At 40.0% G+C, this 14,448-nt stretch overlaps 1 protein-coding gene across 1 annotated transcript in view; it reads left to right on the forward strand.

Moving 5' to 3' along the window:
• The window catches only part of PCLO (piccolo presynaptic cytomatrix protein), a 289,574-nt gene that overhangs the window by 23,277 nt on the left and 251,849 nt on the right, over positions 1–14,448 (forward strand). The window contains exon 3 of the mRNA XM_054726345.1: positions 5,370–6,776. Coding sequence (XP_054582320.1) covers positions 5,370–6,776 — 1,407 coding nt within the window. The remainder of the gene's footprint in view (positions 1–5,369; positions 6,777–14,448) is intronic.

The raw sequence follows: 14,448 nt of genomic DNA on the forward strand, positions 1-14,448 counted from the left end.
TAATGGGGGAATAAGGACACATATGTAATACCTTAATCAATAAAGAAATTTTTTTAAAAAGTTCAAGTGGTACCTCTCGAAACAGCTATAAATAAGATATTTCTCATTATCCAGCAAAGGCCTTAGCCAGAAAAGTTGTAATACTATATTTCACTGCTCCGATACGTAACAAAAGGGAATTGGATTAAACAGGGAGATGTGTTGTAGAAATTATATGCAGGTCTATCTTATAAAACACAGAGACCTCAGAATGAGCAGAAATCCTGGCTGACCACTCCCTTAACCCCATTTTTGTAGCATATTAAGTCAGATGACTGAATGAATAACCTTATTCCTTTCTTTTGTTCCTTTCCATTAGAGCTAATTGAAATAGAGTAGCTCATTAAACAATTGTGTCTCCAGACTTTGAATTCTTTTTATTCACTTTCTGTTTTATTTATGCACTTTCTGTAACTAGGGTGGAGAAAGCAAAAGATGACTATTTTTCCTTAATATATGAACCCTAAACTTTAGCAATAGTTGAGGCATAACACATTTATCTAGTACAGTTAGAATTTTTCATTTTAATGCTTGTATGTTGAAGGTAAGAGTTCTTCTGGGATACATGATCCAGTTGTAGGCTTCCCTGATATTGTTTCTTGTATTTATCTCATCATATTTCAAATGGATGTAGATGATTAGAGTGTAATATAGTGTAATATAATTGGATCTAATTAGAGCATAATTTTAGGGAGTGGGTGCTACTTGTGACAGGTGACCTGGGAAGTTGTTCATGAAATATGGATGGAAGGCTTCTGCGAATTGTGGCATGGGGAAGAAGTGATAAGGACTAAAATCTTTTAAGATTCTCATTCATAGCTACAGTGGAATGAAGGCCAATCATGCAGACCTAGGGTAACCAACTGTATCATAGACATGGGTACCAGATGGAATTGGCAGTAAGTGTCTAAGGCAATGATGGTAACAAATTCAGGTTCATTTCTGCTCAGAGTTAGAGATAAACATTTAATTTTAGGAGAGAAACAAGGCAGTAATTTTATTCAGGCAAGAAAGATATGGTTAGCAGGTATGGTGATTAAGGGGGACTCTTTCAGTTTGAATCAAAAAGGGACCATGGGCTGAAATGTAGACTAGGGTTCTGGGGAGAATGGCATGTAACCTGAAAAGGAGGGCAGAAGCCTACCATTCAGGGTGGGTAAACAGTGGGAATTAGCAGAGCAAACAAATGCTGTAGGTTGAAAAGCACAAACATTTTCAATTAATTTACTTAATTCAAACCAACTCAAAAATATTTGTGAACATCCATATTGCTTTATGGGTCAGTTGTACCCTGGGATCAATAGGAAGACCACACTGCCATGAAGTCCTTACCATTGCCTTTTGGTGGTTACAGATCTGGAAATAGAATTATGTAAGTGCTTGCATAAGAACACTAACACAATTTTATATATTGAATTTCTTACAAAAACCAAACTTTATTTCACAGTTATTGGAGATGAGGATTGAGGGGAAGTAAAGGTAACCCCATCTATGTTTTGTTTTAAACAGTTTATACTTGGTGGAATTATAAGGTATTTGAGAAATGACAAGGAAGGAGGACCAAATGAGGGACAATGGCTTGGACATATGAAAGAATGAATGGGAAATTACCTTTCATAAGCAGTGCAGACACACTTGAGTAATAATTGAGAATGCAGGTACAATATGGCAGAAATTTTAACTCAGGTGGCTGAGAGGGCCAAGGTTCTATTATTACTCCTTATGCTCCCTAAGTGCATTGCAAAGAAAAGTAGGAGGTGGTTCATGATGTTAATGCTGGGGTGGGTTGTGGCCTTTTTCATTTTCTCAAATGTTTAAGTAAATTAAGTAAATTAATTGAAAATGTTTGTGCTTTTCAACCTATAGCATTTGTTTACTCTGCTAATTCCCACTGTTTACCCACCCTGAATGGAAGGTTTTTTCTAAAGGAGGTTCTTCCAAAAAATCCTAAAAGTATAGAAAGCTTTTTATATTGTGACAGAGGCCTGGTACACAAAATTTATGAACTCGGCGGGGCGTGGGGGGAGTCCCTCAGCCTGGCCTGTGCCCTCTCGCAGCCTGGAAGCCCTCGAGAGATGTCCTACTAAAGGCTTAGGCCCACTCCCCGGAGGCAGCAGAGGCTCCCACCACTGCCACTGTGCTCGCCAGCCATGAGACCGGCTTCTAGCTGAGTGGCACTCCCCCCTGTGGGAGTGCACTGACCACCAGGGGGCAGCTCCTGTGTTGAGCAGGATCAGGCCAAAACCAGCTCTCCGACATCCCCCAAGGGGTCCCAGATTGCGAGAGGGTGCAGACCAGGCCAAGGGACCCCACCGGTGCACAATCAGGGCCAGGGAGGGACACAGGAGGTTGACCAGCTGGGGAGGGCCTACGGGAGGGCTCCAGAGAGTGTCTGGCTCTTTTTGCTCAGTCCTGATCAGCCAGACCCCAGCAGCAAGCTAATCTACCAGTCAGAGCGTCTGTCCCCTAGTGGTCAGTGCACATCATAGCGAGCAGTTGAGCGGCCTTAGCATAGTGTTAGCATATTACGCTTTGATTGGTTGAATGGCCGACCGGACAACTGGACACATAGCATATTAGTCTTTTATTATATAGCATAACTATAGACAATGTATTCTAACAGTGGGGAGGAACATTGAGGCATCATATATCTGAATAAGTATTTGAATAAAAAAATGAATAAATTTGGCATCTCCTTTGTTTTGACACTTGTCAAAAAGAATAGTAGTAATTTAACTATAATAAAAGTGTAATATGCTAATTAGACCAGACAGCTGAATGACCTCCCTGATGTCCTTCCAGACAACCTTCCTGGAAGCTGGGGCTGCGAGGGCCGAGGCAAGCCACTGTGGCTGCGAGGGCTGAGCCCCTTGCAACAAATTTCATGCATTGGGCCTCTAGTTTAACTATAATGAAAGTCACTGACTCTAGGAGTTTATAAATTAAAGTGGTTAATGTGGATGCAGATCTCACATGATATTTTATAGGAAAACTAGAGGCCTGATGCATGAAAATTTGTGCAAGAGTAGGCCTTCCTTCCCCCAGCTGCCAGCACCAGCTTCCCTCCAGCACCCAGGAACCAGGCTGCCAGAACTGGCTTCCCTCCAGCACTCAGGACCTGGGCTTCCCTCCTCTGGCTGCCAACAGGCACCCAGGATCCGGGTTGCTTCCCTTCTCTGGCTGCCAGCAGGCACCTGGGACCTGGGCTGACTTCCCTCAGGCTGTCAGCAGGCACCCGGGACCTGAGCTGGCTTCCCTCGGGCCTCCCGCAGGCATCCGGGACCCGGGCTGGCTTCCATCCAGCCCTGGCTTTTGGAGGGCAGTTGGGGTTGATCAGGCTGGCAGGGGAGGGCAGTTGGGGCAATCAGGCCAGCAGGGGTGGGCAGTTAGGCAGAGATCAGGCCGGCAGGGGAGGGTTAAGGGGTGATCAGGCAGGCAGGCAGAGGTGGTTAGGGGTGATCAGGCAGGCAGGCAGGCAGAGTGGTTAGGAGTCAGTGGTCCCAGCTTGTGAGAGGGATATCCGACTGCTGGTTTAGGCCTGGTCCCACAAGGATCGGGCCTAAACCAGCAATTGGACATCCACCAAGGGGTCCCAGTTTGGAGAAGGTGCAGGCTGGGCTGAGGAACACTCCCCCCATAGACAAATTTCATGCACCGGGCCTCTAGTATATATATAAAGTTGTGAAATGTTTCAAACATACAAAAAGATAAAGATAAAAATATACATAGGTATTCAACACCCATATTGAGAACAAATGTAGTGAACACCCCTATCTCCCACTCATACATACAAATATTTTAATTCTACTTTTTGATACAGATTTTTAAACAGAAATATAACATGTCAGTTGGAGTTGAATATCTCTTTTAACCTTCTCCAAATAAAAATTTGCGCTCTGTCAGATTGCAAAATAAGGCTTGTTATATAAGTGTATGATTTTAAATAATTTTAATGTGCTTTTTAAAATGTTAAGGCCATTTTAATGATTAAGAAAAATATTCAGTATAGTTTTTTCCATTAAAAAAGCTTAACTATAAACTATCATATTACAAATAAAAATTTAGTGATGATCAGTTCAATTTCTTTTCAAAAGGAAATTATTTACAAATAAAGAGTATGTTGTTTACCAGCTGAATAACACTTCACGATTTTATATGGCAGAAAACTTTTCTGGTACCTATGCTCCATATATTTACTTTTTTATCACATAGAAATCTACACGAAGAACTTCAGTGCTAAATTGGTAACATTGGTTACTTTGGCTGCAGAGATTGTATCATGTAGAGTTTGCCATTCTAAATTACTTTGGTACTATTTAAAATTTTATATAGTAAACATATATTATTTTGGAATTTAAAAAGGTAATGTTAAACATAGGTACTTTTAAATTATCTCCTAAAATATATAGTACCAACTTCAACATCTCCTTTTCACATTGGATGTGATTTGAAAAGAGCATCTATACCTTATACACACACACATATATATATATCTGTGTGTGTATAGGTATAGGTATAGATGCTCTTTTAAATGCTGTGTATACACACACACATACACAACAGATTCTGTGTGTATGTGCGTGTGTGTATGATGTATATCTCACTTGTATATGTATCTCACCAGTCAAATAAGAATATTGCTTCCTTGTATTCCTTACATTGCTCTTTCCAGTATATTCAGAAAATTAAAAGGAAACAATATTTTCTTTATTAGACCATGCTATTTATGCTAATTTGATGGGAGGGGTTGCCATTATTTTTTCTATATTTTGTTAACAGAGAATGTTCTCTTTTTAATCCAGCATGGTTAACAATTTTTGTTTTTCACACATTTGATTATGTCTCCTTGGAGGGGGAAGTAATGCTGTGCTAATTTAGGAAATTAGCAATGTGTTAATAATTTGACAAGCCTACTCTGGGTTGTATAACTAAAATCTGTTATGAACCATCAATAGAGAAAGTATCTAACATAACTGACTTATGGAATCTAACATATATTACAATTTATTTTTTTATGATACATGCTTTTCTATTTCTGGGAGTAATCAAACTTCGAGTAAACCAAAGGTGAAGAATAACAATTAACTTTAGAAGAAAGATACAACTCTGTTGATTTTTGCTCTTATATTTCCTTAAAAAATAGAGTGCTTAAGTCTCTGAGGGTCATTAATTATATTTTAAGGTAATTACTTGAATATTATTTAATTACAGTAATTTGATCTTTTATGTTTTGCTTGATGAGAGACATAGTTTCAGATGATACCATGCATTTTGAAAAATTTTTCACATTGTTTTTTATCTCAGTGACCGTTGTTTTATTTTATTTCTAGGTAAAAGAGTGGCTCTGTTTAAATTGTCAGATGCAAAGAGCTCTAGGAGGTGACCTGGCTCCACTTCCACCATCACCCCAGCCCAAACCGAAGACAGCCCCAGTTATTCCCGCATCAGTGGTGAGCAAACCGCCCCCACAGTCACAGCAGATTTCTCCAAAGAAGGATACTGTACCCAAACAGGATATCTCAAAGGCACCTGAGTCTAAAAAGCCTCCACCACTATTGAAACAACCAACCCTTCACGGTTCTCCCCCCGTCACGGCCAAGCAGCCTCATGTGGCAGAATCCTCATCCAAGCCAGCCCCTCCCAAAGAGCCTTCTGTCCCATCCGAGCTGGCCAAGGTCCCCGTGGCTGATGATAAACCAAAGCAGCCCAAGGTGGCAAAGCCAGCCACAGACATTGTGTCTTCATCGTCAACAGCAACAAAACCTGATATTCCAAGCTCCAAAATACAGTCCCAGGATCAAGAGAAAACAACTCCTCCTCTGAAAACAGACTCTGCCAAACCTTCACAGAGTTTTCCACCCACTGGAGAAAAAGTCACCCCACTCGATTCTAAAGTCATACCTCGACCTGCATCAGATTCGAAAATTATATCACATCCTGGGCCCAGTATGGAGAGCAAAGGTAAAAAACAAGTGGATCCAGTCCAAAAGAGGGAAGAACCCAAGAAAACACAAACCAAAATCAGCCCTAAGCCAGATGCCAAGCCTGTGCCAAAAGGGTCACCAACACCTTCCGCCCCACGACCTACCACTGGCCAAACTGCCCCCCCATCGCCCCAGCCACCAAAGCCTCAGGAGCAGTCAAGGCGTTTCAGCCTGAATCTGGGAAGTATTACTGATGCTCCTAAATCGCAGCCCACCACTCCTCAAGAAACCATGACTGGGAAGCTCTTTGGGTTTGGAGCATCCATCTTCAGCCAGGCCTCCAATTTAATCTCCACAGCAGGCCAGCCTGGATCTCATTCACAGAGTGGGCCAGGGGGCCCAGCAAAACAAGTCCCTCCTCCTGCACAGCCACCCCCTTCTCAGGGGCCACCCAGGTCTACAGGTCAGGTACCGCCAGCACCTGCAAAGGTTCTTCCTGTGAAAAAGGAAACAAAAGCTCCAGGAGCTGAAAAATTAGAGCCCAAAGCTGAGCAAGTTCCAACAGTCCAAAGAACAGAAACAGAAAAGAAGCCTCAGCCTATTAAGGATCGAAAACCTCCAGCAGCTGAGCCTCCGAAGGCTGCCCTTCCCCCGCGAGTGGAGAAACCCTCCAAACCAGAATCAGCCTGTCCTCTCTGCAAAGCTGAACTCAACGTAGGTTCTAAGGAGCCTCCTAATTTCAACACTTGCACCGAGTGCAAGCATCAAGTGTGCAATCTCTGTGGATTTAACCCTACACCGCACTTGACTGAGGTAAGCAATATTTATATTACATACGGATGTGAGATGATTGTCTTCATTCTGAAATATTTGGTAGCCAAATTTCTAAGCAAAAATACATTTCTACTAAAGAAAGCAAATAAATATTGATACCTTAGAAGAAGTTTCAATTCCTTTTTATAGGCTTACGTACTTATTAAAAAAGTTCATGTAATTTATACTTTTCTGGGTTAATGCACCAGAAGTAAGAAGATGATATAAGCTGACAACTTAAAATAACAACTATCCCAATCCGTTATGAATTAACCACCTGTAGCTCTAGAGGACTGCCTGGTTTTCACCTATAAACATCAACTAAGAGAAGTAATTTACTATTTCCAATCTTTCTAATCCTTCCACTTTCTTTAATACATAAAAAAGAAGTTTGGTTGGTTACAGATCTGTTATTTTACAAAACATGAGATCTGTTATTTTACAAAAATTGTTAAAAAACTTTGTTAAGGAAATATTATTGTCTACTAGAAAATATCACTTCAAATATGTCTAGACTTTTTGATAGTTCTGTTTGAGCTGTTATTTGGCATAAATATAATAAATTATTTTATGAAGAACTATGAAAAGAAAAAAATATGGATTTAACTGACTAATATCAGGGAACTTTTTTTTTTTTAATGGAGCAACAAGAAAACTTTTTCCACAAAGTAAATGACTAAAAAACAGTCAATTTCTACCTAATCCTATATAATAAAAGGATAATATGCAAATTGACCCTAACTGCAGAACGACTGGTCACTATGACACGCACTGACCACAGGGGGTAAACACTCAATGCAGGAGCTGCCCCCTGGTGGTCAGTGTGCTTCCACCTGGTGGTCAGTGTGCTTCCACAGGGGGAGCGCTGCTCAGCCAGAAGCCAGCAGCACTAAGGATGTCCGACTGATGGCTTAGGCCTGTTCCCCTCCCCCAAGGGGTCCCGGACTGTGAGAGGGCGCAGGCCAGGCTGAGGGACCCCTCCCACCCTGAGTGCATGAATTTTCGTGCACTGGGCCTCTAGTACAGTTATAAAAGAATGAATCTATGAGCCTTAGTAATGTGTTAGGGCTGTTAGAATTTTGAATCTTTGGAGACTGACGGGTTAAATGATAGCTGCTATTGTAGATAACTAGCAACAATGTTTTAATAATCATTTTGGGATTGAATTTTAAATTATTGTTCATTGTTTTTATACAAATCAAAAATACTTAGGGATTATTTTATATCATTCTCCTCGATTTTGTAATTGATTGGAATGAGAAATTGTACCGATTTTTAGCAACTATACAAAAGAAACTTTAGAGAATCTTGCTGTTGTTTTCAAGTTGTTTTTTTTTTAAGAATAAACCATACAATATTTTAATTTTTCACCTTTGAAAGATAATAGCAAATATATTGCTTTGATATTATTAACACGGTATGAAAATATTGTCTTTATAGACTTAAGCAGGTTTTTATTCTTAACTGTGATGAATAATATTAACTAAGATTTATTTTAAAAGCAGGTAAAATTTGGTCTCTTTCAGTGTCATGAGTGGTAACAACTATAATTATTACTTACAGTAATTTTTTGGAAGAATTGCCTTTGGTTGAATATTCATGAAGAGGAAATTTTGGTTTTCCCAGTACGCATGTTCTCAATAATGTTGTTTCATTCAACGTCCTTTCATTATAATGTTGATGAGGGGGGAAAAAATGATTCCTGGCTAGAGAAGTGGAGTTTGCACCTTCTCCCCATGTCTTTGTCGGTTTTCTCTGAGGCCTTCAGTTTCCTCCCAGGTCCCAAAGATGTACACATTAGGTGAAGTGGCGTGTTGACATGTTCCAGTCTGAGTGAGTGTGAGTGTGTGTAAGTGTGCCCTGTGATGGAAATGTTCCATACAGGGTGGGTCTCTGAGCTTGGGTGAGCTCCAGCTCCCTACAACCCTGAATAAGTGGAAAATCATTGTCTTACCTACTTTTATTACTCTTTCTCAAATGTATGTACAATTCACATTTATTTCAATGTTTAATATTAGGAGTATTTTGGGTCTTTAGTTAGAGGTTTGGTGATGTTTTTGTGGCCAGAAATATGCTGTAGGAACTTAACTCTTGTTTATGTCAATTAACCTAGGGCAGTGGTTGGCAAACCACGGCTCTCGAGCCGCGGTTTGCCGCTCTATTGACTAATGAGTTTGCCAACCACTGACCTAGGGTAAAATTTATTTCATTATATGTTGTTTCCTTAAAGTTGAAGTTTCTAAGAACCTAGGGACATCATCAGGTGAGGGCTTACTGTACAACTGTGTTAATTTCATTGATTTAAAACATTGTACCATTTAATGAGAAGTCCTGTTGTACCAATACCAGGCAGTTAATTTACATAGTTACAAAACTGCACCACTAAAAACAAAACAATAATGTCTATGTTTAAAGTGCATTTGGGGTACACTACAAAAAACGTGTCTGCATTGTGGAGGGGTAACTATAACTTATATAAACATGTGTGTGTATATATATTTGTATGTATACATTTGGGCCAATTTGGTCAATGTTTGGAGCTATGAAATGAGAGCCCTGAGTAGAGAATCAATAAACCTTCCACAGAAATCTTTGATTTTTTGTAGGTTGCTCAGTTATACTTTAGAGGTGGTAATTTGGAAAGGAGAATTCTTGAATAAATCATAGAGCTATCTAGGGATGGAATTTAAATAGTTTGAAAATATAAATGGTTTCAAGTTTTTAAATGGTTTAGGTGAAGTCCAATTTAAATGTGATCAGTTAGACAATCTTTCATTGTTCAGATTATTCTGTTGTGTAGTAGTTTCTTTGAATTTGGAAGATCATGTTTCAGAGGAGAAGAAAATTCGATGTAATAAAAGAAGTGTATTAGTGTTCCTGGCTCAATTTGACTAATTGAGAAGTCAAATTAGTCACTAATCCATAAGAAGTTTTCAGTTAGTAGGTCTTAATGCCTCTGGTCTCCAGCTGAAGTCCATTGGCTGACCTGGCATCTAGGCAGTGGATAATCCATGCTCTAATAGTTTTTGTTATTATTATCTAAAGGACTTGAGAGGACTGGATGAAGGGGTTGGTTGAAGAGAAAGGCATATGAGTGTGTGCATATGTGTGTGTGCATACATGCACATATGTGTCCAGGAAATTGTAAATGTGATATATAGGCTTAACTCATGGTGCTATCCTTCATACTGTGGTTAGGAAGGCACCTCCTCCTTGATCCTTGTTTTATTTCTATGGCTTCTTCATTCTCTTTATAATATTTTTCATGTGACCCAATATTTTCTGCAGGGCTAGCACTGTACTTCCATTGTAGTTTTAGAAAACACTTTCTGAAAATATTCATACTTTATGCCTGCAATGTAAAAAGATATGGTATTCCTTAAGAAAGGATTCAACTATTTCTATTTATTTTTCTAATAAAACACATTTGACTGTTTTATAAGCTTCTACTGCACTAATCACTATGAGGCAGGACTTCTTTTTCTGTTGGTACCATCCTGCCCTCCTCTTTGCTGTTCTGTTCCTCTAGTGGCCAGAGGAGCCAGTCCTACTTTGTCATGGGTTAGGAAGCTCTTCCTCCCTCTATTAATCAAATACACCTGTCTCTAGGGTTGTTTCCTGTCCAGTAGTTCACACTCCACCTCCCCCACACCACCAGTGGAGTGCCAAGGGCTGCCTGCAGGGCTCTGGGGTGTAGCCAGGCTTCAGCCTAAGCCTTATGGTTTAACTGTTTGATGCCCAGTATGTATAAATGGTACTATCTATAATGCATCAATCTCTGCTAGCAAGGAACACTTGTTTTAGGCATTAGCTTCTGCCAACTCAGGGAGTATTTCATCTTGAAAGGAATTTTAAAAGCGGCTGCAAGGCTTTCTGGAAAATCGAGTTTGTAGAATTTAGAAGCACACTAAGAAAAACAGATTAAATTGGTAATCAGTTTACCTAGTGAATTTTAAGCATTCTGGTTCAGTTCAAATGCAAAAAGATGTCAAATTACTCATAGTGGGTATTTATTGTTTGTACTATCCTCTATCAAAGAAACTTTTACTATGAACATAAGACTTAAAATTCAGTACTTTTATGTTTCATGAAGAAGTCCTAGAGTCATACTTTTGCTTCCCTAGTAAAATAATTATGCATGACCTAAATGGTGTAGGAATAGCTTGCATGTATTTGTCACTTTGCTTTTACTGAAATTTGTTAGTATGCAACAGATGGGCTTTTTGAGCCAATTAAGACACAGCAGTGTAACAGAGATGCCTTCAGATCTTCACTCTCCAGCCAGAGTGGCTTCTGCATTCTCTGTCAGATACCCAAGGAAGGCCTAGTGGGGACAAGCTGCACTTGTTAGTTTGGCAAACACATAATATCTTGCCTTTAGTTGGAAGATTGTTACAGAAGATTTTAAAATCATATATATGTTACTGTAAAACATTTTAAATACACAAATATATGAAAAATTAAAGATAGAAAGAATGATAAAAAAATCAATAAGGAGAAAATAATTCTACTAATTAGTTTTAAAAGAACTATATATAATGGGGATCTGCTTTCTAAGTAAGAATTTTTGCCATGTATGGCAAAGAGTGACACTTGATGGCACTTTTTGATTGACATAAGAAAGTTGATAAGTTTGTAGGCAGGACTGTAATTACTCTCATTTAAAAAAAAAAAAAAAAAGTAAGTTTTGTTAAACTCACTTGCCTTAACCTGGCACACCCATTTCAAGTAATTTATCTAACATATCAAAATACAATAAAAAAGTAGGTATAAATATTTTACTCCTGCGTAGTTTATACAGTAACAGGAAGTAGAACATCCTTAATTTCTCAGTTTCCAAGAGGGGAAGGCACTTCAGTATTGAGATACTTGCACAATTATTTACCTTATATGAGGTAAGCCAGTGAGTGTTCACTTGAAAGAATGTACAATGTATAAAGTTTTGTGAAATAAAGAAGTCAATAAAGATATGTAGGTGTCTGGTCAAGATGGCCTAGTAAATAAACACTTTGCTCGCCTCCTCTTATGACCACATGAAAATTACAACTAAATTATAGAACAATCAACGTGGAGAACCATCTGAAGACTAGCCAAACAGAACTCCTATACTTCCCTACATCTTTATCTTCTATCCATTCTTTGAGATTCATCATTTCCCCTTACTTTCTGTTCTATGCTCCAGTCAACCCTCATATATAGTATTGCAGTTGTCTGTTTATGTAACCTCGCCAGAAAGTGAGTGACTCCTGGAGCACAATCAGTACTATCTAAATGCCAGGACATAGTAGGTAGTCCACATATTTGTGCAGTAGAGGAAAAACAGAATTTATGAAAATGGCATGTAGAATGAAATACATTCTCTATGTTAATAGTATTATAATTGTAGTTGAAAATAGTTTGAAACTTATTTAATTGTATGTTGGCTACAAGAATTTTTAAAGTCCTCCTAAAAAGTCTTCCATACTAATATGTATCTCTTTGCATATGTTCTTAAAGTATGGAAGGATTAGAAAGAAGATAATTTTTACATGAAAAAATAATAGCTTTATATTTTTTAAATTATTTACTTAAATATAACCTCAATGAAGCCAGCCACAACCACTCTATAACCTGCCAATCTCCCATAATGCAGTTTTCTTACTCTGCACCTTTTTTTCTTTTGTCCATAGCACTTATTACCTTGTTATGTAATATTTAATTTACCAATTTATTATTTTTTAAAAAAATTATCTCTCTACCTCACTAGAACACAAGTTCCATGAGAGCCAGGCCCTTGACATAAAATGGACTCTCACAAAATCTTTACTTGGCATGCTATAGACTCACAAAATCTTTGTAGAATGAATAAATTTATCCCATATAGTTATTTCAGATATAGTATTTAAATTAGGTAAACAAGAATATTGAATCAAAATGCTAAGAGGTCAACCTCATATCTGGTTAGCTGCAAATGTTTTTCACAACCTTCCTAACTCACCTTTTCCTAGTATGCCTCCTTTCAAAAGGTGAAGACACATGCCACATATATTGAAAACTTTCTCCAAACAAATTTTCATTACAAAATTGAGCCCATAAAGAATAATGTATCTTCTGAGGGATAAATGAATGAAATTAAGCTTTAAGGAAAAGAGATAGTGGTTTTGGTGATTCATAGAGAGGAAGCGTAGCAGGGTGTCAACATAGTTTCTATGTCATCTCTTAGTGGCTTTGTTTCTTCTATAAAATGATATGTGGATCTACCTCATTGGGCTGTTTTAAGGATTAGAAGAGGTCAAATATTAGTTTTCATAGCTATAGTTGCCAGATCTAGGAGGCATATGGTGTCAAGATACACCTTTTGTTAAACAGACAATATAAAAATGATTCTTTTCTAAGTAAAGTTTTACCTGTAAGAAGAGTTAAACTGCTTAATGAAATGTATTTTGATGTTAAATAGCAAGTGTAGGTCTTTTCTCCAGGCTTGAAATATTTTATCAGATTATCTTATATAATAAAAGCCTAAGTGGCGCAACACCCTCATGCGACGTCATCACAAGATGGCCACCACATGATGGGCCGCCCTCACATTGTCACAAGATGGCAACCACAAAATGGCCACCACAAGATGGCTGGCAGGGGAAGGCAGTTGTGGGCGATCAGGCCAGGAAGGGAGGGCAGTTGTGGGCAAACAGGTCTGCAGGGGAGGGCAGTTGTGGGTGAACAGGCCTATAGGGGAGGGCAGTTGTGGGTGAACAGGCCTATAGGGGAGGGCAGTTGGGGGTGACCAGGCCTGCAGGGGAGGATAGTTGGGGGAGACCAGGCCTGCAGGGGAGGGCAGTTGGGGGCGACCAGGCTGGCAGGGGAAGGCAATTGGGGGCCATCAGGCTGGCAGAGGAGGGCAGTTAGGGGCAATTAGGCTGGCAGGGGAAGGCAATTGGGGGCCATCAGGCTGGCAGAGGAGGGCAGTTGGGGGCGATTAGGCCGGCAGGGGAGCAGTTAGGCATCAATCAGTCTGGCAGGGGAGTGGTTAGGGGGCAATCAGGCTGGCAGGCAGAAGAGGTTAGAGACAATCAGGCAGGCAGGCAGGCAAGCAGTTAGGAGCCAACAGTTCCAGATTGTGAAAGGGATGTCCAACTGCCGGTTTAGGCCCGATCCCTAAACCGGCAGTCGATCATCCCCCAAGGGGTCTCAGATTGGAGAGGGTGCAGGCCAGGCTGAGGGACACCCCCTCCCGGTGCACAAATTTCATGCACTGGGCTTCTAGTTTTATATAATACTAGAGGCCTGGTGCATGAAATTCATGCATGGGTAGGGGCCCTAGTGGCTGCTGGCTGCTGACCGGGGCCTTGCTTTGTTCTGTGCCACCGCCTAGTGGTCAGCGCACATCATAGTGAGCTATCAAACTCCCAGTTGGTCGAATTCCTGAGGGACACTTTGCATATTAGGCTTTTATATATATAGACTAGAGGCTTGGCACACGAAATTTGTGCATGGGTATGGTCCTTAGGCCTGTCGCTGATCAGGGTCATCTTCCCTGGCTGCACGCAGCCGGCCCCACCCCCCGCCTGCACCCACCCCTGGTTCCCTTTTTGCCATCGGGTGATCGGAGCCTGCCAACTGGGGGGAGGAACCAAGAGGTTGGCCATTCCACCCGCTCACCAGCCCTGCCCCCGCCACGTGTTTCATTCTGTGT

The sequence above is a fragment of the Eptesicus fuscus genome, chromosome 14, assembly GCF_027574615.1.
Source record: "Eptesicus fuscus isolate TK198812 chromosome 14, DD_ASM_mEF_20220401, whole genome shotgun sequence".
Taxonomy (NCBI): Eukaryota; Metazoa; Chordata; class Mammalia; order Chiroptera; family Vespertilionidae; genus Eptesicus; species Eptesicus fuscus.